This window comes from Mus caroli, unplaced genomic scaffold (assembly GCF_978045245.1).
Source record: "Mus caroli unplaced genomic scaffold, Mus_caroli_1 scaffold_13, whole genome shotgun sequence".
Lineage (NCBI taxonomy): Eukaryota > Metazoa > Chordata > Mammalia > Rodentia > Muridae > Mus > Mus caroli.
Window position 1 is genome coordinate 72,208,978 of NW_028227268.1, and position 22,401 is coordinate 72,231,378.

Here is a 22,401-nt window from a genome sequence, read left to right on the forward strand (position 1 = left end):
GCCTCGAACTCAGAAATCCGCCTGCCTCTGCCTCCAGAGTACAGATTAAAGGTGTGTGCCACCACTGCCCGGCTTGTTTCTTTAAAAAAAAAAAAAAAAGATTTATTTATTTATTTTGTTTATATGAGTACACTGTAGCTGTCTTCAATTGAACTCAGGACCTCTGGAAGATCAGTCAGTGCTCTTAACTGCTGAGCCATCTCTCCTGCCCTACAATTTGTTAAGATAATTACAAAATTATGAAACTTAAGATTGAGAAACAAAAGAAAACAAAACAAAAGGTTGAGAAACAATAGAACAAAAAAATTAGAGCCGGGCGTGGTGGCGCACGCCTTTAATCCCAGCACTCGGGAGGCAGAGGCAGGCGGATTTCTGAGTTCGAGGCCAGCCTGGGCTACAGAGTGAGTTCCAGGACAGCCACGACTACACAGAGAAACCCTGTTTCGAAAAACCAAAAAAAAAAAAAAAATTAAGAAAATGAATTTTCTTAATTCACTTAAAAAGGAATTTAAGAAAAATTACAAAAATTAAGAAAATTTTGTTCTAGATTTTCATATGTAAGAAAGTTGCCGACTTTAACAGAACCCTTTGTCTCTCCTCACCCACATCCCTGATGCCTGGTGTACTGCAGGTAACTCAAGCACGAGTCAATCAGTTACATGAAGCATCTCATGGTTCCGCTTCTGTCTCGGCTACCCTCTGTCAGATCCCCTGGGTCTGCCAACCCCGTTGCTTCTTACCTGTGTTCTGGAAAAGGTCATCTGACTTGTGTGACCATTGTGTGACTGAGTCCCAAATCTTACCATCATTCTCATTATCACCACCCTGGACCTCATTCATAATGCAAGTCAGAATTGCAGAATTAGCAAGATCCATGAGTCTAGAGTTTATACCCAAATCCAACTTTCAGAACTCAAGGTCTCTTTCTGGAGGCAAAGGTCATCAAAGGTACTGTATCACCCAGTTGTACCCACCTCAGCTAACTATGATCCTGGTATGATACCTAAGTAGGGGCTTTTCCATGATAGCCGTTACCCTTTAGCCATTCCAAACCATAGTGAAGTCATTGTCCACAAGAGTAAGAGACCTGCTTTGTTTCAAGTGGGATGATCCCCACCATCCAGCTATGGTTGCTATTCCTGTCCACTTCCACTTTTGTGACTTGCCATCTCCCCATATACAATTGACACGAGATGTGGGTTCTAAGGTCAGTTCTCAGATGCTCTGACCTATTTTCCTGCTCCTGGTCAGTCCTCTGTAGTTACTGCCTTAGAGTGTATCTGCCACCTCCATATTATTGAAGTGTGCATCCAGGTCCTCACCCAGCTTTGAGTTAGATTTCTGAAGTTACTAATTCTGTATACTATAAAAAGCAGAATGCTAATAATTTCGGTTTACATATTTGAAAGTTCATTTCCTTTCATCCATGGGACATCCAGCCACTTAAAGATTCTATTGACAGTGGTAAACAACATCACACCGTCCCATGGGTCTTGAGATAAAAGATGGTACCATTGACATTATCTGACAATGGCCAGACCCAGGCCCAAAAGGCTGTGACAGGCTAGCCCTGCGGGCAGGTCTTTCATCTTTAATCCGTCAATATGTTTTGTAGAAATCACATTCACAGCCATGCAGTTCCTGGGGACACTCTTCCATACCACAAGGGAGAGAAAGGATCTATACTACTGTGAGGTGGTAATGCATTTCACAATGAAAATGGAAGAGCCAGTAAATGTATTCCAGAAGGGGAGTTCTTGGTTCCTGGTTTGTAGAAGTGATGTTTATGAAATTAGACAGTCTTGTCCCCTAAAACAGTAGCTGAAGAAGAAGATATTCTCTCTATTCTCTATTCTCTCTATTCTCTATTCTCTCAGTCAGACTCTAGGTTGTTGAGCACACCTGGAAGTTTTGGGCTCTCTCAAAACCTAAACTCAGTTTTCAGCAAATAAATCCCACCTGTGCAGGCAAGCCTCCCCTGTAGAGGGACTGAAAATTCACACCACACGTCTTCACTTAGGTATGTCAAGGGTGTTTCAAGAGGGTACTTGGCACTTCCTGGGTTCTCACACATCCATCTGCAATCTCACCTGCAGATTGTGCATTAGTCTGCAGCACCCTGTTTCCTGCTACTGATGCCTGCTTTCAGGACTAGCCATATGACCTATCCCATCCTTTGTCAGATAAACCCTCCCTGGCCTTCCTTTACCTTGAGTCTCTTGAGAGTTTCCAAGTTCCTTTTCGTTTTGTACTGGGTTGCTTTGAGACAAGATCTCTGTAAGCCAGGCCTGTCGAAAAGCCACTATATAGTCCAAGATGGCCTCACATTGATGGTGATCCTCCTGCCTCAGCCTCACAAGTGTCCAGCTTGAGAGTCACATCTCTAAGCTTGCTGTTCATCTTTTTGTTAATGACAAAGGTGCCGCTTCCAGATGGCTGAAGCCTGTATCAGGCTAACAGTCTCGACAGCCTAGAAGGGTGGCATGCTCTGAGCTTATCTTCCTCAGGTGTAGCACATGACATTATATTCATTCGTTCATCTCCTTCTCAAGAGGCAGAAAGGCAGTAAATAGCCAGTTATACCTGGGCCAACTTGAATGTCTACAATGCTGATTAGCTGGACAGTGACTTTATGATCTATCAAATGATTAGCAGTGCCTTGACTAGGAGAGTCATTGCCTGGGTACCATTCTGTTCCTTCTAATCTGAAGCAACATGAGCTATCTATGTGGCTGATGGAGCTACGTCAGCATTACCTTTGACAGCTAGTGTGCATTCTCGGGACCCTTGAGATAAGTGTGTTCTCCTGGTGCAGGAACTATTTTAAAAGGCACCATCCCGTGCTATACCCGGCTACTCTCTGCCCTGGCGGTCTGGCACTGGCGGGCATGGCCAGCCTGTTCTCATCTTGTGGATGCTGACTCAGAGCTCCAAAATCTCTCCACCCAGCTTGCTAAGCTCCCACTGGCAGGTCACTACCACACCAGACCCATGCTTCAAAATTCCCATGGCCTTTGGGGTGCACGGCAAACCACGCTTTGCTGCTGTACTTTTCTCTCTGGAACCCAGTTGAGCCACCGCATGAAGGAAAACACTACACAAACTTAGTTCAGAATCAATGGTAATTCAATCGCTGGGCCCAATAACGAGAATCCTAATCTTGTAAGCCGTATTAAATCTAAATCCTCCAGTGGTGAATCCTAGTGGATTCACCATCTAAACCATGGAGACACTAGTAGCTACATCTTGCCCTCCCACTGTCCCTATCCAAAAGCCTGTATCTCTCTCCTGCCTCTTCTTTCCCTCTCTCCATCCCAGAAGTCCCTTCTACTAGCCCAGTGATTGGTTTCTTTATTCATTAGAAGAGTCACCTGAAGTCCTGAGTGAGTGATTCACTTCTCATCCAGACAGCCCCTCTTAGAGAAGCTGAATTAACAAAATACAAACAGCACCAGGGCTATCCACAACATTCTCCAGCTAGAGTGGTACCACGTATGCCTTTAATCCCAGCGTTCGGGAAGGAGGCAGGCAGATCTCTATGAGTTTGAGAATAGCTAGGGCTATGTAGAGAGACCCTGTCTCCAAAAAAAAAGAAGTTTCTCCCAGGTGCTCTCTTCTGATCTGCCTGATTTTAGACTTCAAGCTACTGAGAATGGCTTTTCTCCACCCTGCTGATCAGGTTAATCTCAAGGCAATTGCTAGGGAGAGCAATTCTTTCCATCTTGAGATACCACCGTCTTAATGACTGACCACTTGTGTGCCCTAACCATGGCAGAAGGACCAGTACTCAGGGCCTTTCAAGATTAGAACTTGTAAGCTGGCCATGGCACTGATTCATCAGCTCTCATCAAACATCCCATTCACCCTCTGCGCTTCACCCAGTGCACACAGATGGCTCCCAACACGCAGAATATGCCCTTCAGTTTCCCTTCATCCGTATGAGTTGCCCAGAGGGCATTCACTTCAGAAGTACCTGTGGCATTCTGATTGAGGGAGGCTAAAGTTTCCCCTCCTTTGTGGACTCCCACCAACAGCCGCTGTCCTGTCCTGCAGAGGGAAACTCCCCTTTCAAATGTCTCCAGTCTTCCTCTTTGTCAGGGTTTCCTCGGTTGCCCTGATTTTACACCTGGGTTCCTTTCCCCTGTTTATCTAAGCTTGCGTGACCCTGGCCATCATAGGTTGCATGTCTGACCTGCCACCTTCTTCAATATCCACTGACGGGCTGGTGAGATGGCTCAGTGGGTAAGAGCACCCGACTGCTCTTCCGAAGGTCCAGAGTTCAAATCCCAGCAACCACATGGTGGCTCACAACCATCCGTAACGAGATCTGGCGCCCTCTTCTGGAGTGTCTGAAGACAGCTACAGTGTACTTACATATAATGAATAAATCTTTAAAAAAAAAAATATCCACTGACTACTTTCCAAATGACCTTTGGTGGCTGAAGGTTAGCTCAGAGGGGACAAGCACTTGCTGTTGTTCCCAAGGACTGGAGTCAGGCTCCCAGCACCGACATCATCGGATGGCTCACAAACTGCCTGGAACTCCAGCTCCAAGTGATCTGATGCCTGCAAGAAGACTGGTGTTGTTAGCTGTAAGAAATTAATTAACTCAGCCCAGGTCATCCATCTAGAAAGTGGTAGGCCTTACCTAAGCTTCTTTTGTTTGTTTGCTGTTTCTGTGTATAGGTGTTTTGCTTACGTGTTTATGTGGCTTATTTTGCACTTGCCTGGTGGATGTGGAAGCCAGGAGAGGGAGTTGGATTCCCTGGATGAAGTTACTTCATTGCCAACGGTACTATGAAAGCTATTAGCATTTCATTTCTGTTCATCTAACACTCAGACAGGCCCCACCTCCAAATCCCAAGAGATGAAAACTATTTTGGGAAATCTTCACAGTTAGAAATAAAAGCATTCAGAAAAATAGAGTATTTCACTTTTGTTATTGATCTTCTTTGTTTCTTCAGATAAGGGTCTCATGTAGCCCAGGTTGGACTCAAACTAACTAGGTAGCTGAGGCTGGGCTTTAAACTCCTGATTCTCCTGCCTCTACTTACCAAATGCTGGAAACACAGGTGTGCGCCGACACGCTGAGCAGTTACGGGTATTTCTGAAGCTGTTTCACACTATCAGATAATGGGAGAATATTTACATACAATTGAACATTTTATTACATTTTTTGTTTTGTTTTGTTTTGTTTTGTTTGTTTTGTTTTGGTTTTGGTTTTGGTTTTGGTTTTGGTTTTTTTTTTTTTTTTGAGACAGGGTTTCTCTGTATAGCCCTGGCTGTCCTGGAACTCACTTTGTAGACCAGGCTAGCCTCGAACTGGGAAATCCGCCTTCCTCTGCCTCCCAAGTGCTGGGATTAAAGGCATGTACCATCACCGCCCGGCATTTTTATTACATTTTTAGAAGAAATTCTGCAAACTGATAACTAGAGAAGCAACAGAAAACTAAAGTCAAATGGGGAAATGTTATAGCTGTTAACTAGAATTTACTCAATACACTGAAAACTAATACTTGTGATAGCTTATTAGGGTAAGTTTGCAAGAAGCAGGCATGTCTTAAAACCAGAATAAGTGTGACAAAAATTTCACGCTGTTGAAAAAGTACAAACACATCACTAATATACAATAAAAAACCTCTTACCTGCAAGTTTCAGCAGCTTCCATGGGAAGAAAGGTTATAAAGAGGTGAGTGAAGTGGGCCTCAACCAAGGCACAACCTTCCTGTGATGCAAGCTACTCACACTGGACAGAAGAACTGATAATAAATACAGACTAATTCTCCAATCTAAACCTCTGATTTTCCTGGACCCGCTAATGTATACCAGGAGGACCAACTCAAGGGCAGGTGATTCAATAAAACCTTCAGGTATAGTCTTGCTTTTATTCCGGAGGAGACAACTGATTCTAGCAGAATCCCTTATAAGATTCACAAATTTGAAGAAAAAGCCATAAATCTTTATTTCCATTTGATTGGCCAGCTATCTAGTAATGTGAAGCTACGACGAGAACTCTTAAGAAGTTGCCAGTCCCTCAGTGAGGACAAAAAAGAAAAGGAAGGAAGAGGCAAGCAGAGGAATTTCAGGAGGAATGAAATACCTTTTGTCGAAGTCACAGCTTGGATACACTGCGGAATCCAGGAAGGAAAAAATCTCATTGTTACACTAAATATGAAAAGTTCCCAATATCAGAGGACCTACTGCTCTATACAAAGTTGGTCATGATATGGAGAACGTCAACAATAGATTGCTGGGGAGAGAGCCAGTAGGAGGAAGGTGGAAGCCATTGTGTACTAAGGAATTCCCTTCAGAGGACAAGGATGGCTGGACAGGAAGTGGGGGCTTCGGCAGGAAGCCAGGATTCTAGTCAGTAACCTTAGCTGAATCTGTGAAGTGCAGTCTGGAAAACAAAGCCCAGGAAAACCATAGATGAACATGAGGAGGAGGAAGAGGAGGAGGGAGAGGAGGAGAGGGAGGGGGAGGAGGACGGGGAGGAAGAGGGGAAGGGGAGGAAGAGGGGAAGGGGAAGAAGAAGAAGAAGAAGAAGAAGAAGAAGAAGAAGAAGAAGAAGAAGAAGAAGAAGAAGAAGAAGAAGAAGAAGAAGAAGAAGAAGAAAAGAAGAAGAAGAAGAAGACGACGAGGGGGAGGGGGGAGGGGGGAGGCGGAGGGGGAGGGGGAGGGAAGGGGAGGGAGGAGGAGAGGGGGGAAAGAGAGAGGTAGAGGAAGAAAAGAGAAAAAGCTTTTAATTAGACGTCAAAACACTGCATATTAGAAACACAAAGAAAACCGTAAGTGCAAGAAAACCTTTATTCAGACCTTGGCTAACTGACTCTAGAAGAGGTCACAGAGGAGAAAAACACCATGAAAACAGTCCTATAGACAAGGCTTTGCCAAGACAACACATTTCATACTTTTGAGGACTCAAACAGGACAGAAGCCTCAGTCCAGAGCATTGGATCGCACTCAGCAGTAAATGTAGACGGGTGCTCTGCACCATGGGAAACTGGGAACACACCAAGGGAGGACGAGCTAAAGCACATTCTAAAGAGAAGCCTGTTGTCTTTAAAATGCTAAATAAAGTATTATGTCTCAAGGTCACAACTCATTATAGCTTGGAGCATCTGTCCATTGAAGTGCAGCTCCCTTTCAAAAACTAGTTCTGTACCTTAAATCCTGGAGAACTCATAATAAATTCAAGCACTTAACTCAATGCATTAAAACAAAAACAAGGAAAGGAAAGTTCCCTAAATTTTAAAAAATCTGTTTAAAACAAAAACAAAAACAAAAACAGTGAAATAAATTAAGTCCATACATGGTCTTCCAATAACTTCCTCCATGTGCTTCACACCCACCTTTCATGTTGGTGCTCCAAGAATATATGCCAGCAAGCTTTTATTCTCATTCTAATCATTAAAAATTAAGCTGGGCATAGTGACACACACCTTTGATCCAAACAGTTGGGAAGCAGAAGCCAGTAGATCTCTGTGAGTTCATGGTCAGCCTGGTCTACATAGTGAATTCCAGGACAGCCAGAGTTACATAGGGGGACCCTCACTCTAGATGATGATGATGATGATAAAGAAGCGCAGAAACAAGACAATTCACGGACACCCTGACCAAAGCCCAGCTATACTTTATCATATCTTACCCACACTATTGTGTTGCCATTTCTTCAGCTTGGAACAATCTAGAAAAACATACACAGCAAAGAAAAACTGCCAAACCTTTTGGATGACTCTGGGGAAAAGAGCAAAAGGGAAGCGACATCACAGGAGCCTGCCCCAGTTCCCTGTATCGTTCCTCTCTGTGCTGCAGGCTCAAACCCGGTTCCCAACGCCCTCCTACAGGCTCTGATCAGGGAAACGATATTTCCCCAAGTTTCCTATTGTGGCAACTGAACCTCCTCAGCTCTAATCCTGGATTTCTTGTTGGGGTTTTCACATTCTGGCGGACATCCTGGCCAGCCCCTAGGTTACGGTGTTGGATCAAGATAAATCTTACCAAACTTGGGCAAGCCCTGACTTTACCACGGGTTTGAATGCCCGCCCAGATGGTGTCAATTTAGTCTCTGTCTTCAGGAAGAATGCTGGAAGCGAGTATTTCCTACTGTGGGTAAGAAGGAAGGGCTGATGAGGCTGGCATGCCCAGGAAAGCACAAGTCCAGCGCAGATCATGGTTTAGCTCTTTCTGGAGGCACGGCCATCCATGCTGGGCATGATCTTTACACAGTCCTGGCCTCCGATGGTCTCTGAGGATCTTTCACAGCTTCCTCTTTGAAGCCACAAACAGCAAAGGAAGGGCAGGGAGCAACCTGTGGCACCCACACTCAACCTTGCTACTTGGCGTCCTCTGAGTTCTCGCTTTTGGGCGGGGCTGCCATCGTGGAGGTCTTCTTAAGGCTGCGCTTCCGCTTCTGCACGTTCTGCTCTGGATGGAACAGGATGACGTAGGTTTTGGGCACATAGAGCATGCCGAGGGACACTGACGCGCTCAGGCTCAGGGACACAGTCAGTGTGGTCGTTTGGATGTAGATCTAAGCATGGAGGAGGGAACAAGACTGGACTTAGCCATGATCGATCTCTCTCTCTCTCTCTCTCTCTCTCTCTCTCTCTCTCTCTCTCTCTCTCTCTCTCTCCCTCCCTCCCTCTCTCTCTCTCCCTCTCCCCCTTTACCTTCCCCTCCCCCTCTCCCTGCCCTTCTCCCTCTCCTTCCGTTCCTTTCTCCACTACCTATAGACTGGAGGTGAGTTACTTCTGTCAAGTGAATGAAAATCAGAACAAAAGAAAAGTTAGTAGGAGAAAGGCCAGGCACAGTGTGGGTCTGGTGTGGGCAGGAAGATGGAGTGGCTCGGACTGAGCAGACTAGTAAGAAGGAAGAGAGAATCTTGAGAGATGGCTCAGTGGTAAATGCACTTGCCATCAAGTCTGTAAACTGGAGCTGGACTCCCAAATGTTCTTACAATCTACACAATTTGGACTGTGGTACATGCACACGTGCTCTCACACACACACACACACAAGCCATGAACATTTAAATTTTCCTTTAAAAAAAGGAAAAGGGGCTGGACAGATGGCTTAGCAGGTAAGAGCACTTGCTGCTCTTGTAGAGGACATGGTTCGGGGCAACACTAGACAGTTTACAACCACCCATAATCCCAGGTCTAGGAGGGAATCCTGTGCCCTTACCCGGTCTACAAGAGCACCTGCATGTATATCACACACACACACACACACACACACACACACACACACACAATTTTTTCAAATTACCAAAAAGGAGTTGGGTGGCATTTGGGCAAAGGGTCCCACTCTTAATGAATGAACACGTTCTCAATATAGAAATGAGGGAATAGGCAAGGCCTTCAAAAGGGAGTGAATACCACACAAAAACATGTCACAGGTAAACGAATGTTCTATAGTGCTAAATAAGTGACTAGAGAAAGCCAAGCACTTGGCCAGCAGATTAATGAGGGGGAGAAACTATAGGAAGAAATCAAATGAAAAGAGAAAAAGGGAGCACGGAGGATGAGCAGCAAGGAGGAACTAGAAGAACAGCGAGTGAGCAGAAGGCAAGAAGAATGGCTGGACGGGCAGACACAGGGTTCCAAGGGAGAGAGCTGAGTGCAGTCACTCCAACGAGCCATCAGAATCGGTGGCCTAGCTCCTGGACAATCCAGACCTTCAGTAGGGAGTGAGGGGTGAAGAGAGAAAGCCGGCTGGGGGATCCAGTTACCTTCTCAGCTGACTGGGCGGTGCCAAAGAAGATGGGGACGAAAGCCAGCCAGATAATGCAGGTGGTGTACATGGTGAATCCGATGGGCTTGGCTTCATTGAAGGTCTCTGGCACACCTCGGGCCTTGATGGCATACACCGTACATGTGACCATGAGCAGGAGACTGTACCCCAGGCAGCCAATGAGGGACAGATCAGACATGTCACACTTGAGCACACCTCTGGCTTGCTCAGGGTCCACCGTCCTCTGTTCCTCATAGTCAATCACGCTGTGTGGAGGTTGGGCCCCCAACCACGCTATCACTCCCACTACCTGTGGGAACCAACACAGAGTCAGGGACATATCCTCTTCTATTGACGAGTCTGCTCCAGCCCCTCGCCCAGGTCTCTGACAGGTTAGATTCCCTGAGATGTTCTTGGCCTATTGAGTTGGATGCTTAGTCCTAAAAGACTCTCCATGAAGTAGGATCATCCAGAGGTGTGTCCTGACCTGTGATGGGGTTGGCAGAGAGGCCAGATGTACTTGAGGCACATATGGACCAACCACATCAGGGCTGGGTGGGTAAGCAGTAACTGGACCACCCGGCATTGAACTTTTAGGGGCAGCCACGCCATGCCCCTAAGCACCTTCAAGGTTCTAGAACCCCCTCAGGGGCCTCAGTTTCTCCATATGCAGGACAGCGAACCCACATCATCTATTATGAGGACATGATGTAGCTTAGGGAAACAGCTAATGCTGGTGCCACCAATAAGGAGCAGTCCCCAAAGGGCTGTTCTGTCCTCAAACCCAAGCCACTCCATGGACATGACAGCACCAGCTTACACACAGCTAGCAACATGGCAAGGCCGGTTCCCAGGAACCCCCTTTTCTCTCCAAAGACAGGAAAATGTCATGCCATGAGCTTACAGTTAAATGTGTGATGAAGCAAATATACCCACATCATAGGCCAGGAAAGACCAAGCCCTAACAGGGAGAAGATGGAGTTTCAGCTACTTCCTAGTGACAACAGACAAACCCTAAGCCAAAGGAAATGGAGGCATAGGAATCAAGATGTCTGCATAAAGGTGAGACCCCAAAGGAGCTGACCCAAGGGTTATTTCCAATTGTTCACTGTGCAAGAGTGCCAGATGGATGCACAGGCAGGGCTGAAATCTAGCCAGATATCCAGTGTTGAGTCCCTATGCAGGTAGGCCTGGACTGGTAGCCAGTAAACTGTTCTTCCATGGTTCCTGCACTGACTTCACTCAGTGATGTACTGTGACTGGGAAGCATGGATGAACTCACTTTTAGTCATGGCGTTTCTCACAGCAACAGAAGAGAAACTAGAGCAGGACCTTATGCTAATTTGTTCACTCCAAAGGAACGTTGTGGTAGCAGCTCCAGGAACTAGGGCCTAATGAAATAAACCTGCCCCATCTGACCAGCCCAGCAGCCTTGGAAGCTTCTCCTAGGGTAGGGGAGAAGTCAGTCAAAATAAACCAGATCCTGAGGGTGATGGCCCACAGGAGCATCAGCAGCCCCAGCACACGCATACTGAAGCCACAACTCACATGACTGCTACAGAATCTGCAACCCTGCTGTAATAAGCTTCTATAAAATGAGGAAAAAGTGAGCAATGGATAAAAACTGACGATGACAGCCGGGCGTGGTGGCACACGCCTTTAATCCCAGCACTCGGGAGGCAGAGGCAGGCGGATTTCTGAGTTCGAGGCCAGCCTGGTCTACAAAGTGAGTGCCAGGACAGCAGGGCTACACAGAGAAACCCTGTCTCGAAAAACAAAAACAAACAAACAAAAAAAAAAAACTGACGATGAAGAGGAGGAGACTCCAAGGGCCCAGTTACACCAGTTGTTACTCGCAGGTAAATTGAAGGAGCAATGAAGGTGGGTGTAGTGGCCTCGCCTTTAATCCCAGCACTTCAGAGGCAGAAGCAGGTACATCTCTATGAATTCCAGGCCAGCCTGGTCTACAGGGTGAGTGTGAGGCCCACAGGGCTGCATAGAGAGACCTTGTCTCAAAAAAAAAAAAAAAAAAGACAATGAAATACTGCTGCATATCCATTGATAGAACCATCTAGAAAAGCCAAAAGTGTGAGGTATCCAAATTCATGAGGCAAGACAGATGGGTCTGAGGGAGCTGGGGAGCACAGACTCTCCTGTAAGCATCTCTATCCAATGAGTGAGGGGAGTCTTGGAGCACCTTCTCAGGATGCTCAGGGCATGGCATCTGAAGAAAGATCCAGCATCTTCTAAGCACAAAGAACCCATTGTCTGAACCAATGTCATGGGAGGTGAACACGGGAATAAAAGGCCAGGAAGGAAGGACTCATCTGCCCAGGAGAATCTGCCTTGTCAACATGGGCCAGGCTGTGTCAGCATTCAGAGTGCATGGCTGGGTACACACAGTCACACCAGCCACCACAGACTCTTCATCAAGTCCTTCACCTCCTAGTTCTCCCTCCATAGAAAGCGTCCTGCCTGTGGAATCTGTCTAGTATTGTAACAGTAGCATCTAAGGAGAACCTCCGTGAGAACTCTGAACCTCGGTTTTTAATTCATTTTAATTTCATTGCATCATGTGATGCTGGCCCTGGTGGAATGAGTGCTGCACTCCACGGTGACTGAGGCTTCAGGGATACCTGTGAGTCAGGCTGTGGAAGAGCTCTGTTAACTGAAGCAAATAACAGCCCGGTCAGACAGGTGGGCGCTCAGTTTCCTCTACAAACGCAACAATGGGAAGAGAGGTTTAAATGTAAGCTGCTCTCAGTCCTGAAGAAAAAGAGGGTGCATTTGTTCTGCTGGATATTTCAACAGAGTCTCAATGTGTCATCCTGACTGGCCTCAGTCTCACAGAGATTCCCCCTTCTTCTGCCTCCCAAGTGCTGGGATTAAAGGTGTGGACCACCACATTTGACTTATTCTTTTTTATTTTTAAACACAGGATCCAAAAGGGGAAAAGTTGACTCTATAAAGTCTCTTCTCTGAAGATTTTAAAACAAAACAAAAAAAAGACAGGGTCTTACAATGTAGTCCAGGCTGGCCTGGAACTCTGTATGTACACCATAGTGCTCTATCTCCCAAGTGCTGTGTTTAAAAGTTTCTGCTACCACATTGGCCTGAAAATTGCTATGTGCCAAGGATGGCTTTGAACTTCTGCTCCTCCTACTTCCACCTCCTGAGTGCTGGTATAATTGTGTCACCATGCTGGGTTTATGCTGCACTGGGGGAATCAAACCTAGGGGGTTTGCATGTTAAGAAATCCCTCTGCCAAATGAACTGCACCCCTAGTCTCTTATTTTCTGAGTTTTAAGGCGAAGGACTCTATGCATCCCTTAGGCACTCGGCCATGTTACTGGGGAATCTGGGGACCCACCTGCAGGGAAGTAAGGCCGAAGGTGATGACTAGCTGCGAGGTGGGGCTGATGAAGGGTGGCGGCGTGACAGAGCGCTTCCCTTGCTCGAAGATGCGGTAGATGCGGTTGGTCTTGGTGAGCAGGGCGGAGTAGCTGAGCGTGGTGCCCAAGCCGAGCAAGAGTCTTCGGGAAGCACAGACGGCTGCACAAGGCTCGGCTACCATGAGGAAGGTGATGGCGTAGATCAGGAAGATGCCGGTGAGCAGCACATAGCTAAGCTCACGGCCAGAAGCGCGGACTATGGGAGTGTCGTTGTGTCGCATGAAGGTGGCGATGATAGTTGTTGTGGCCATAATGCCCAGGACAGCCAGGAGAAGGGGCAAAGCGGCCCACGGAGAGGACCAGGTCAGGCGCACCACGGGAGTGGGACGGCAGCCAGTGTGGTTGGGTGTCGGCCTCATGTGCCCTGGACAGGCCTCACATGTGAACTCATCCACCTGGAAGCGGTACCCGTCGCAGGCCTCACAGTGCCAACAGCAGGGCACACCCTTCACCATCTTTTTCCGTTCACCAGGCCCACAGGGGAGGCTGCATTGAGAAGGGGGCACCTCATTGGGGTCGCCTGACCACTGTAGAGCTTCCATCTGGGGCAGATAAAAACACAGGCTGCTGACCTCTGCCACCAGGAATTCAGAGCCCTTTACCTCCACCTGCAGCTTAGTCCAATGCCACTTACATCCAGTCTAAGGGCCTCTGCCCATTGGCCCACAGCCTGGTACCCTCCACTGCTGGCACTTCCATTGGTTGCCTGGTACTGGAAGATGTCATAGCGCCCGGGGGCATCTCCATTCTCATTGAACATCACTGGGGTTCCTGCGCTACCTATAGGGAGAGGCCAGTCATCTCCGGTTGCTTTTCCAGCCCCAAAAGCCATCTTCCTGGGAAGTCTCAAAGACTAGCCAGGATTAAAAAGAAGGACCAGACAAGCTCCTGGCAGCATGTTCAGCAGTGCTCGTTAGCAATGAGTGCAGCTTCAGAGATGGAGAGGAATGCTGCCTCACAGCCGTGAGAAGGACTTGGAACAAACGTGCCTCCTTGGAGGAGCTAGAGATGGCTCAGTGGGGTAACAGCCCCTGCTGCTCAAGCATGATCACCTGACTTCAGATCTCAGCACTCACTCCCGGTGCTCAGGGGCAGAGACTGGAGGATTGCTGGGTCTTGCTGGCCCTAGCCTAGCTTTAGTTTTAGTGAGAGACCCTGCCTCAAAGTAATAAGGTGGTGGGGAGTGATAGAGAAGGACACCTGATGTTCCTCCATAGTCATGCACCCAAGGTGTGCACATCAACATAAATCTCACAAAACCAAAATAGCAAGCATCCCAAATACCTGATAGAGAGTGTACAGTTCTATGCAGGATAGTAGCTGAATATAAGGACAAATCCCACAAATCACATATATGTGATAGGATTTTCCCTGTCCAATTACATTAAAATATTAGTGCAGTGGGTGGCTTATGATTGGACAGGGAAAGGGAGTCGGAGCTAAGAGTTACAGGGACTGGAGCAACTGGGGAGATGGGGAGAAGCAAGATGGAAGGCACTGAGCACAATGATACAGAATCCGCATGGCTTTGAATAGCCACAGGTAGATTTAATATCATAAAGGATAGAATAAATTGGGGTTGTTGGTGGTGGCACACACCATTAATCCCAGCACTTGGGAGGCAGAGGCAGGCAGATTTCTGAGTTTGAGGCCAGCCTGGTCTACAAAGTGAGTTCCAGGACAGCCAGGGCTATACTGAGAAACCCTGTTTCGAAAAAAACAAACAAACAAAAAACAAAACAAAACAAAAAAACCAAAAAAAAAAAAAAAAAGAAGAAAAAGAAGAAAAGAAAAAAAATAGAATAATTGGGATAACTTATCTGATTTAGGTGGGTACCTTTTATCATTTTCAATCGGCTCTGAAATTATTATATGGGCATTTTGTGAATTGAGAATTTATTGATATATAAATCTGACTGGTTAATTGTAAGCTTCAAGAGTTTTGTTTCTGCCAAGTTGCTGGGTGTTGTGGCAGCTGACCACGGGGTGGATGGTCATTGCATGGGGCTGGCATGGCAACAACCCACCAAGGGAACTCGGGAGCTCCGGCCCAGAGAGACCTCTGAGTCGAGATCACCCAGCTGGAGCCATGTGGCCTGTCAGTGCCTGGCGTAGTGCGGGAACTTGCTGGTCTTTTTAATATTTCCCACAACACATACACACAGGGAATTTCTTTGGTCTGCTCAGATACATTCCTCAGAGCCTGGACCTTTCACAGCTTCTATTGGTGCAGAGAACATGTCAGATCCATGCCTTTTACTCCGGCAGCTCAGAGCCTGACTGGGGCTACATGTGGAAGCCTGTAACTCAGAGTGGGTTGTGCATCCACAGCAGGGTGCTTCCTGGGGTCTGGCCTGGGCCCCAGGCACATCACAGAGCCTGGCTGGGTCTTTTAACAGCTACCTGCAGTGGACAGGAAGTTCTATGTGACTTGTGGGGTCCAGGTAGATGGATCAAAGAGCAGTTCTTCAACATTGAATTTTGCAAAGTGGCTCTGAAAGATGAAGCCCCTGGGTGGGTTAAAAAGCAGAGGCCTACACTTGACTCAGATATCCAGAGTCCAGTCTTGGTGTGTTCTCTTCCATCCTGTCCCTTTTCCCACTGATGGGCTGCGAGTCAACCCATGGAAACTGGCTTTTTCCCACCCTGTGGGGCCAGGCACCCACTCACCATTGAAGCGGACTGCTCGGATGTAGTGCAGCAGGGTCCGGCCATCAGTAGGCTCCATGGCTGGGCACAGACCTGTGTGACCTGGGCAGAGTGCTTGGTGCATGCTGTGCAGAGCGTGAGCGATGGCATACACAGCATCTATCACGAACTGCACCTTCCCCTCCTGTTCATAGGTGGAGTCCTGGCCGATGCGTTCCTCGCCTGTCCTAGGAGGCCCAGAGGAAGTATGCCTGGCCCCTAGACACCAAGCCTGAACTCCCCACCCTCTCCCTTGTCACCTTCCCCATCCTGGTTAGTGCTCACCTGTGCATTTCCGGGTGGAATCATCTGACTGGCCACCCGAGCTGGTTAGTTTGCAGTTAAAATTCTCTTCCCAGAACTCGGCAAACCAGATGTTTCTGCGGTTGTTCTCCAGGGAACGAGTCATAAAGTATTGGTCAAATCCTAAGAGGTAGGAGGGTGGTGGCCATCTGAGCCAGGTGTGCTTCTCTCATGTCCTTTGGTCACTGGCCCACTGTGTGTCCAGGAGTGGCCCTGTGATCAAGATCTGGATTCTGAAGGCGGAGACAGGGGAATCCCACAGAGCAAGCTGGCTAGCAAGACTAGCCATATCGGTGATCTCTAGGGTTGGACCCACACACCCTGCCTCAGTGAATAAGGTAGAAAAAGAATTGAAGATGATTCCTGAAATCAACCTCAGGCCTCCACAGGCACACACATACACTTGTGTCATGTCAACACCGTACACACACACACACACACACACAAATGGGAAAAAGGGGGGGAAGGAACATGGCAGCTCCGGCATCCTTAAAGAATTTTTCACTTTATGTCACGGTTAGGGGATGCTATGGCTATGTAATGGGCAGGGCTTCACTATCCACCTTGTGAACGTGAAACCAGAGGCACAAAAAATACAGAGCTTTAGACAAAAAAAAAAACCTAACTAGAATCCAAGGCTCTGAGAACACCATTGGCTCACTGATCCACAATGGCACCACCCACTTCCAGATCTCTTCAGATGAAACTCCTTGATTGCTAATACTCTTCTCGGACCAGCTTGTCCACTTGACAATTCTTTAGCACTCTAGCTAAAAGAAAGGGTGTGGAAGTGGACAGTCCACAAAAGATGGAAGCCTGTGGGAGGGCAAAGTGCATAGAGACTGGGTCCCTGAAGCATGCTATCAAGGCTGCAGAGTCAGTTCCCTATTCAGAGAAATAGGAAAGCCCCTTGCAAAGTGAACCCTCACCAGTGGATTCCTCTCAGAGTTCCCAGCTGGGAATGGAGTTGGCAAGGAGACAGACAAGGTAGGCCTGGCTCACTTCATCACTTGGATCAGAAGGACAGTCTAGTCTACGTCCTTGGTATCTCTGCTGCCAACCTCCCCACTTAAATTACCTTTGGTACAACCAAAATTATGTGCATGGCATTTTAAAGCAACAGCAAAACACTAGGGGCTCTTTGCTCTGGACTCTGAGCTGAGTGTCTGTTCTCTCATAAACCTCATTCAAACAACTGCTTGCTGGGATGAGACTACAGAGTCTCAGAGTTACTCAGCATGTGGGGCTCCTGGAAGAGAGCGGTACCTGTGAGACAAATGTGGAAATGAGCATCCCAAACAGGAAGCACCTGGGAGGATGAGTGGGGTGGGGGACTCACCGTCGATCGAAGCCCTTTTGGGCAAGATGGTGATGGCCCCCACAGCCTCTTCCTCTAGGTTCAAGATGGGAGAGATCTTGGATCCCCAGCTGTCTGAGCCAACCCACAGGAAGTGGCCAGTCAGGTTTGCCTGGCGTGTTGCCTCCAAGACCCTCCTGGTAAGAACAGAGTTAGAAATGAGTTACAACCTGAGATCATCCTCCAGTTTGGTCCTAGCCGCCTCCCATCCTGTATCCCTCCATCCTTCTCCACATCATCCATCACATCCTTGTTTATCAGGGCTCTGCCCACTGTATATATGAGTGAGTGTGTGTGTGTGTGTGTGTGTGTGTGTGTGTGTGTGCGTTCGTGCGTGCGCATGTGTTGTATTGTTATATATATATATATGTATGCGTGTGTGGTGACCAGAGGTCAACTTCAGGAGACCTCTACCCCTTACTTATTATTTATGTATTCATTTATTTCAGACAAGATTTCTTCAATGCCCTGGAGCTTCTGATTTGGGTAGAATGGTTGGACAAGGAGCCCCAAAGGTCCTTCTATCTCTGCCTCCCCAGTCTGGGATTACAGGCAGCAGGATCCTGGGGTTGAGCTCAGGTCTTCACACTTGTGTAGCAGGCACTGTACTGGCTGAGCCATCTTCCCAGCCCTCTGTCCACCTAACCCACTCTACACTGGCCCTTGGGTGATGCTATAGCTTGCATTTGCTTTGAGTGTTTGTTTCTATCTGGTGGAAGCGTGCACTTCAGTGTAAACGCTGGGAGGTGACGTGACCTCTGAGAAGTGGAGCTTATAAACCAGCCCTGATACTGAATGCCTTTAATCCCAGCACTCAAGAGGACAGCTTGGTCCACATAGCAAGTTCAGGGATACAGAGTGAGGCCCTGCCTCATGAAAAATAAAAAAGAGGTGTGGCTTAGTGCAAGGTTATTGGGTCACTGGGGACGTTGCTCTTGACCTCTGGAAGGGTGAGGTAATTCTGTGAAGGTGAATAGCTATCAAAGAGTGAACTCTGTCCCTCTTCGTTCTGATGTTCCTTCTCTCCATGCACTCTCTCTCTCCTTCTACTCCCTCTTTCCATGATAACATTTGTCAAAATGTGATGCAAGCTAGGTCCTCAGCAGAGCTGGTGTCACGCTGCCTGAACTTTCACCTCCAAGAGTTGATGTTAAAAATAAGTCTTTTCCTTAAAAAAATGCCCCTGACTTGGATATTTTATTATAATAAAGACCAATGGATTAATGCAGAGAGCTCCTTTGGGGAATGTCTGGGGCACTCAGAAGCCATTCTGTCTACAAATTCATCCACCAATGTCACGCTCAACTTCCCAGGCTGGAAAAGAGCCTTGGCTGGCTTAGGATAATGTAGGTTTCAGGGTTTACTGGGGCAGAGTCCCCCACTGTACATTTTCTGCTCTGGGGTTTGCCTACCAGTTCTCTCTCCCACAATGAACAATAAAAATAGTCATGTTTTCCTGTGTTTCCCAGGCCAGGCCCGGAGAACCTTCAGCCAGTCAGGCCTGTCTCATTCCCAGAACAAAAGACTCCAGAGGGCGACAGGAAGAGCTTAGGGAGATGTGAGGAGTTGCTCATGGCCGGGTGTGAGGGAGAATAGGTCTCTCAGGAAAAACATCAAAGAGCACACATGGTGACTGAGAGTGCCACCTGACCCACCTGATGTCATCTTCATTGGCAAAGATGATGATGCCCCGGGCGTTGGGTGTCTCCATGAGCCTCCGGATCACTTTGTGGAATTCTCCTGGCTTTGGCTCCCTGGGAATCTTTATTGATTGGGCAATACAGACACCTCCTGGATGGCGAGGATACCAAAGTCAACCCTTATCTCACCTACCCTCCCTCTCACATAACCACCTGCCTGCTGCTTCTGTGACTACATGCTACAAGTGTGTGACTTATACCCTGTGTAGGGCTTAATTGTGGAGTTTGGAGGATAGAGAGCTTGCCTGCATCCTAACAAGCAGACTATAAGCATGACCTGAATCCCTTAAAGTAACAATGCTCTACATGTGTATCTCGACCTCTTTGGGGATTGAGCAACCCTTTCACAGGGGTCACCTAAAACCATTGGAAAACATTTTTACATTATAATTCATAACAGTAGCAGAATTACAGTTCTAAAGTCGCAACAAAAAATAATTTAATGGTTGGGGTCATCAAAACATGAGGGTATTAAAGGGTCAGGTAGCAGCTTTTGGGATGCAAGACAGCCTTAAAGGAACCTCGCCCTCCTGGAGCACTATCCTGCCTGGCCACAGAGAACCCCTCCATTCCTCTATATTCCATCCCATGGATCCTGGCTAACTCCTTTGTTAGTTGACTGTTGCCTGGAACCCCCATGCCCACTCCCAACTCACCAGCCTCACGGGAGATCTGCACAAAGGCCTCAACCCCGCTCTCGCCATAGTTGCCCTCAGAGGCCAGTGTAGACACGTAATTCCATCCCAGTGCCCGCACAATGTCCACCATGGCCTGTGCTTGGTAGGAGTCAGGAGGCACCACTCGGGAGAAGAAGTCATAGCGTGTGGAGTCACTGAGCTCTGGGGCTGTGGAGGCATAGCTGATCTGGGGTATCTGAAGCAGAAAGGACAGACAGCTAGGCTGTGGCTGGAGGGTCCAAAAACCAGGATGGCATTGGGGACTCAGGACATGGGTAAATCACAGACAAGTTGGAAATAGCTTTGGGGAACAATAGGGACTTGTGACACAGATGAGGGACAGGTTTGGGGGGGGGAGTTAGAGGCCAGATGGAAGGGCCACACACACATGCTAAAAGTATGGGGCTAGTGGGCTATCTGTGAATGCATCTGGTGACCTGATGGTTGGAAGGGCTCAGAGCAGGGCCACTCATAGTTGCAAAGTCTACAAGATGAAGAGGATCCTGGAGTTTAGGGAAAGTCTGCCCTGGTCTAGGGGAAAAGGGTTTCTGTTGCCCTGAAGGAGAGGCAGTCTTTGTCAGTGGCAACCCCCTCCTAGGATCAAAGTAGATTAGAGCTGGAGAATCGGGCTAGACAGTCCAGTGGAGAGGCTTGATAGAAACTAGGTTTGATCTATGACCATTAAATTAACAGCAGGGATTATAGGACTGAGCCACAAGCTACAAGAAAGTGGGACCTGCGGTGGGGGTGGGGGTGGGGGTGGGGGTGGATACAGTTGAGAAAACAGGAAGAGGAGGCTGAACTTCTTGGGCAGGAAGCAGATCTGCATTAGATCAGATAGCTGAGGTGGCCCTTCCAGAGATAAAGAGGGACCAGCAGGTAGCCCAGGGTGTGGACTGGAAGTCTTGGGAAGCGGGGGAGGGGAGGGAGTTGGTGGGGTTGGGGGGGAGGGGGGCTGTTCTAAGATGGGGTGAGTGTATCAGTAGTATAGGGAAGGGAAGTGGGAGAGTAGAAAAGTGGGAGGAAAGGTGGGGGGAGATGGAGGAGGGGTGAGGTTTAACTAGAGAGGGTCAGGGAGACAGATGGAGGTAAACAAGAAAGCAAAAACCAGAGGAAAGAGGGCAGAGAAAGGCCTTCTGCTGCTATAGACATGCCATCTCCAGAGGTATTCCAATCCCTGGATCCTGAGGTGTCCAGACTGCAAAGAACACAATGTCCCCTGGAGATGAAGAAGCCTTGCTGATAAGCAGTATAGAAAAGAGAAGGGAGCTCTGGACGTCTTTAAGAGCCCAACCCACCCCCTAATCCCCCACCCCCTGCGCACCAGAACAAGTTAAGGCAAGCATTTTGAAATGGAATTTAAATGTCGATTAAAAAAAAAAGGAGTGGCACTCCCCCCTTCAATACTCTCTGCTTTCAGGGATAGCTCAGGGCCACTTCTAAGGACTTCTAAAGAAGGGCCTAGTTCCCCTGAAATCTAAGTACCTTTGTCACCTATGGGTGCTCACGGGCAGAAGCACCTTGCAAGATTGCACAAGGTGTCAGCAGAACCTGAATGGGTGGACGAGTGGGGACTAGGTTCAATCTGCCCTTAGCCAACCATGTCAGGACACAGGCTTCTGGTAAAAGTGGCACCCTTCACACAAAGATGTCAGACCAACCAAGCTGGGAAAATTGATCTGCCTCTGTGGACAACAGCTTTTTAATCTGAATGATTGGGAGAGACTGAAACAGATTTTTCCAGAAGTTAGTAAAGGTATCGACCACCTGGGAGGGACGACGGGTGGCAGACGCCCGCCCTCACCGCAAACAGGCGCAAGACATTGGCGACCATGATGGACACGGAGCTAGCTGAGGCGCCCACCACCGCCACTACGCGCTCAGGAGGCGCGGCGCGCAGCGGGGGGACGCCCCCAGGGCAGCGCACGCTGGCCTCTTCGCCGTCTCCGCGGCCTCGGATGAGCGCCTGCACGAAGCTCAGCGCCTGCTCCAGAGCGTAGGTGTCCCGCGAGCAGGTGTCGAGCAGCCGCGCGCCCAGCCGCACACCGGGCAGGAGCTCCGGGTCAGCGTTGATGCGGTCCAGCGCGTAGAGCATCGCCTCCAGCCGGTGCACTCCCTGCTCCTTCTTCAGCGTCCCGCACGCACGCCCTGCGGTGCCCCGGGCGTGCACCGGGAAGAGGCCGCCCAGCGTCAGGCCGCCTGCCAGGCGCACAGAGCCCGCACCGTGAGCTATGCCCGCCTGCGACAGCCACCAGGCTAGCCACAGCAGCAGCACCCGGAGCCGCCCCATCTGCTCCTGGGCTGCGGGAAAGGAAGTTACCGGGACGCCTTGAGCGCCGGCGGACGAAGCTGCCACCCCGTGCTCGGCTGCCACTTCGGGATTCTGGCCAGACACCGAGAGCGCAGGAAAAGTTGGTGACTTGGTGACTCGCGCACCGGCAACTCAGCAGTCTCTCCCAGGCCTCCAGAGGATTGCTCTCATTCTCCCTG

General features: G+C 48.5%; 1 protein-coding gene across 1 annotated transcript; it reads right to left on the reverse strand.

The window, feature by feature from the left end:
- Positions 1 to 8,335: 8,335 nt before the first annotated feature.
- On the reverse strand, positions 8,336 to 22,201 carry Grm6 (glutamate metabotropic receptor 6). The gene is made up of 10 exons (XM_021177510.2): positions 21,716 to 22,201; positions 19,891 to 20,107; positions 19,190 to 19,325; positions 17,517 to 17,671; positions 16,160 to 16,300; positions 15,857 to 16,057; positions 13,821 to 13,966; positions 13,105 to 13,728; positions 9,733 to 10,044; positions 8,336 to 8,533 (listed from the first exon to the last, which is right to left on the reverse strand). Exons 1-10 carry the CDS (start codon positions 22,199 to 22,201, stop codon positions 8,336 to 8,338), a joined length of 2,616 nt encoding a protein of 871 aa, XP_021033169.1.
- Positions 22,202 to 22,401: the final 200 nt, after the last annotated feature.

Excerpts from the sequence above, each read along its gene's own strand:
- Grm6 (XM_021177510.2), bottom strand. The coding sequence starts at position 22,201 with ATGGGGCGGCTCCGGGTGCTGCTGCTGTGGCTAGCCTGGTGGCTGTCG. Across the intron at positions 17,672-19,189 it reads GCCAATGAAGATGACATCAG|GAGGGTCTTGGAGGCAACAC; the intron begins GTGGGTCAGGTG and ends TGTTCTTACCAG. Across the intron at positions 13,967-15,856 it reads CCGAGCAGTCCGCTTCAATG|GTAGCGCAGGAACCCCAGTG; the intron begins GTGAGTGGGTGC and ends CTCTCCCTATAG.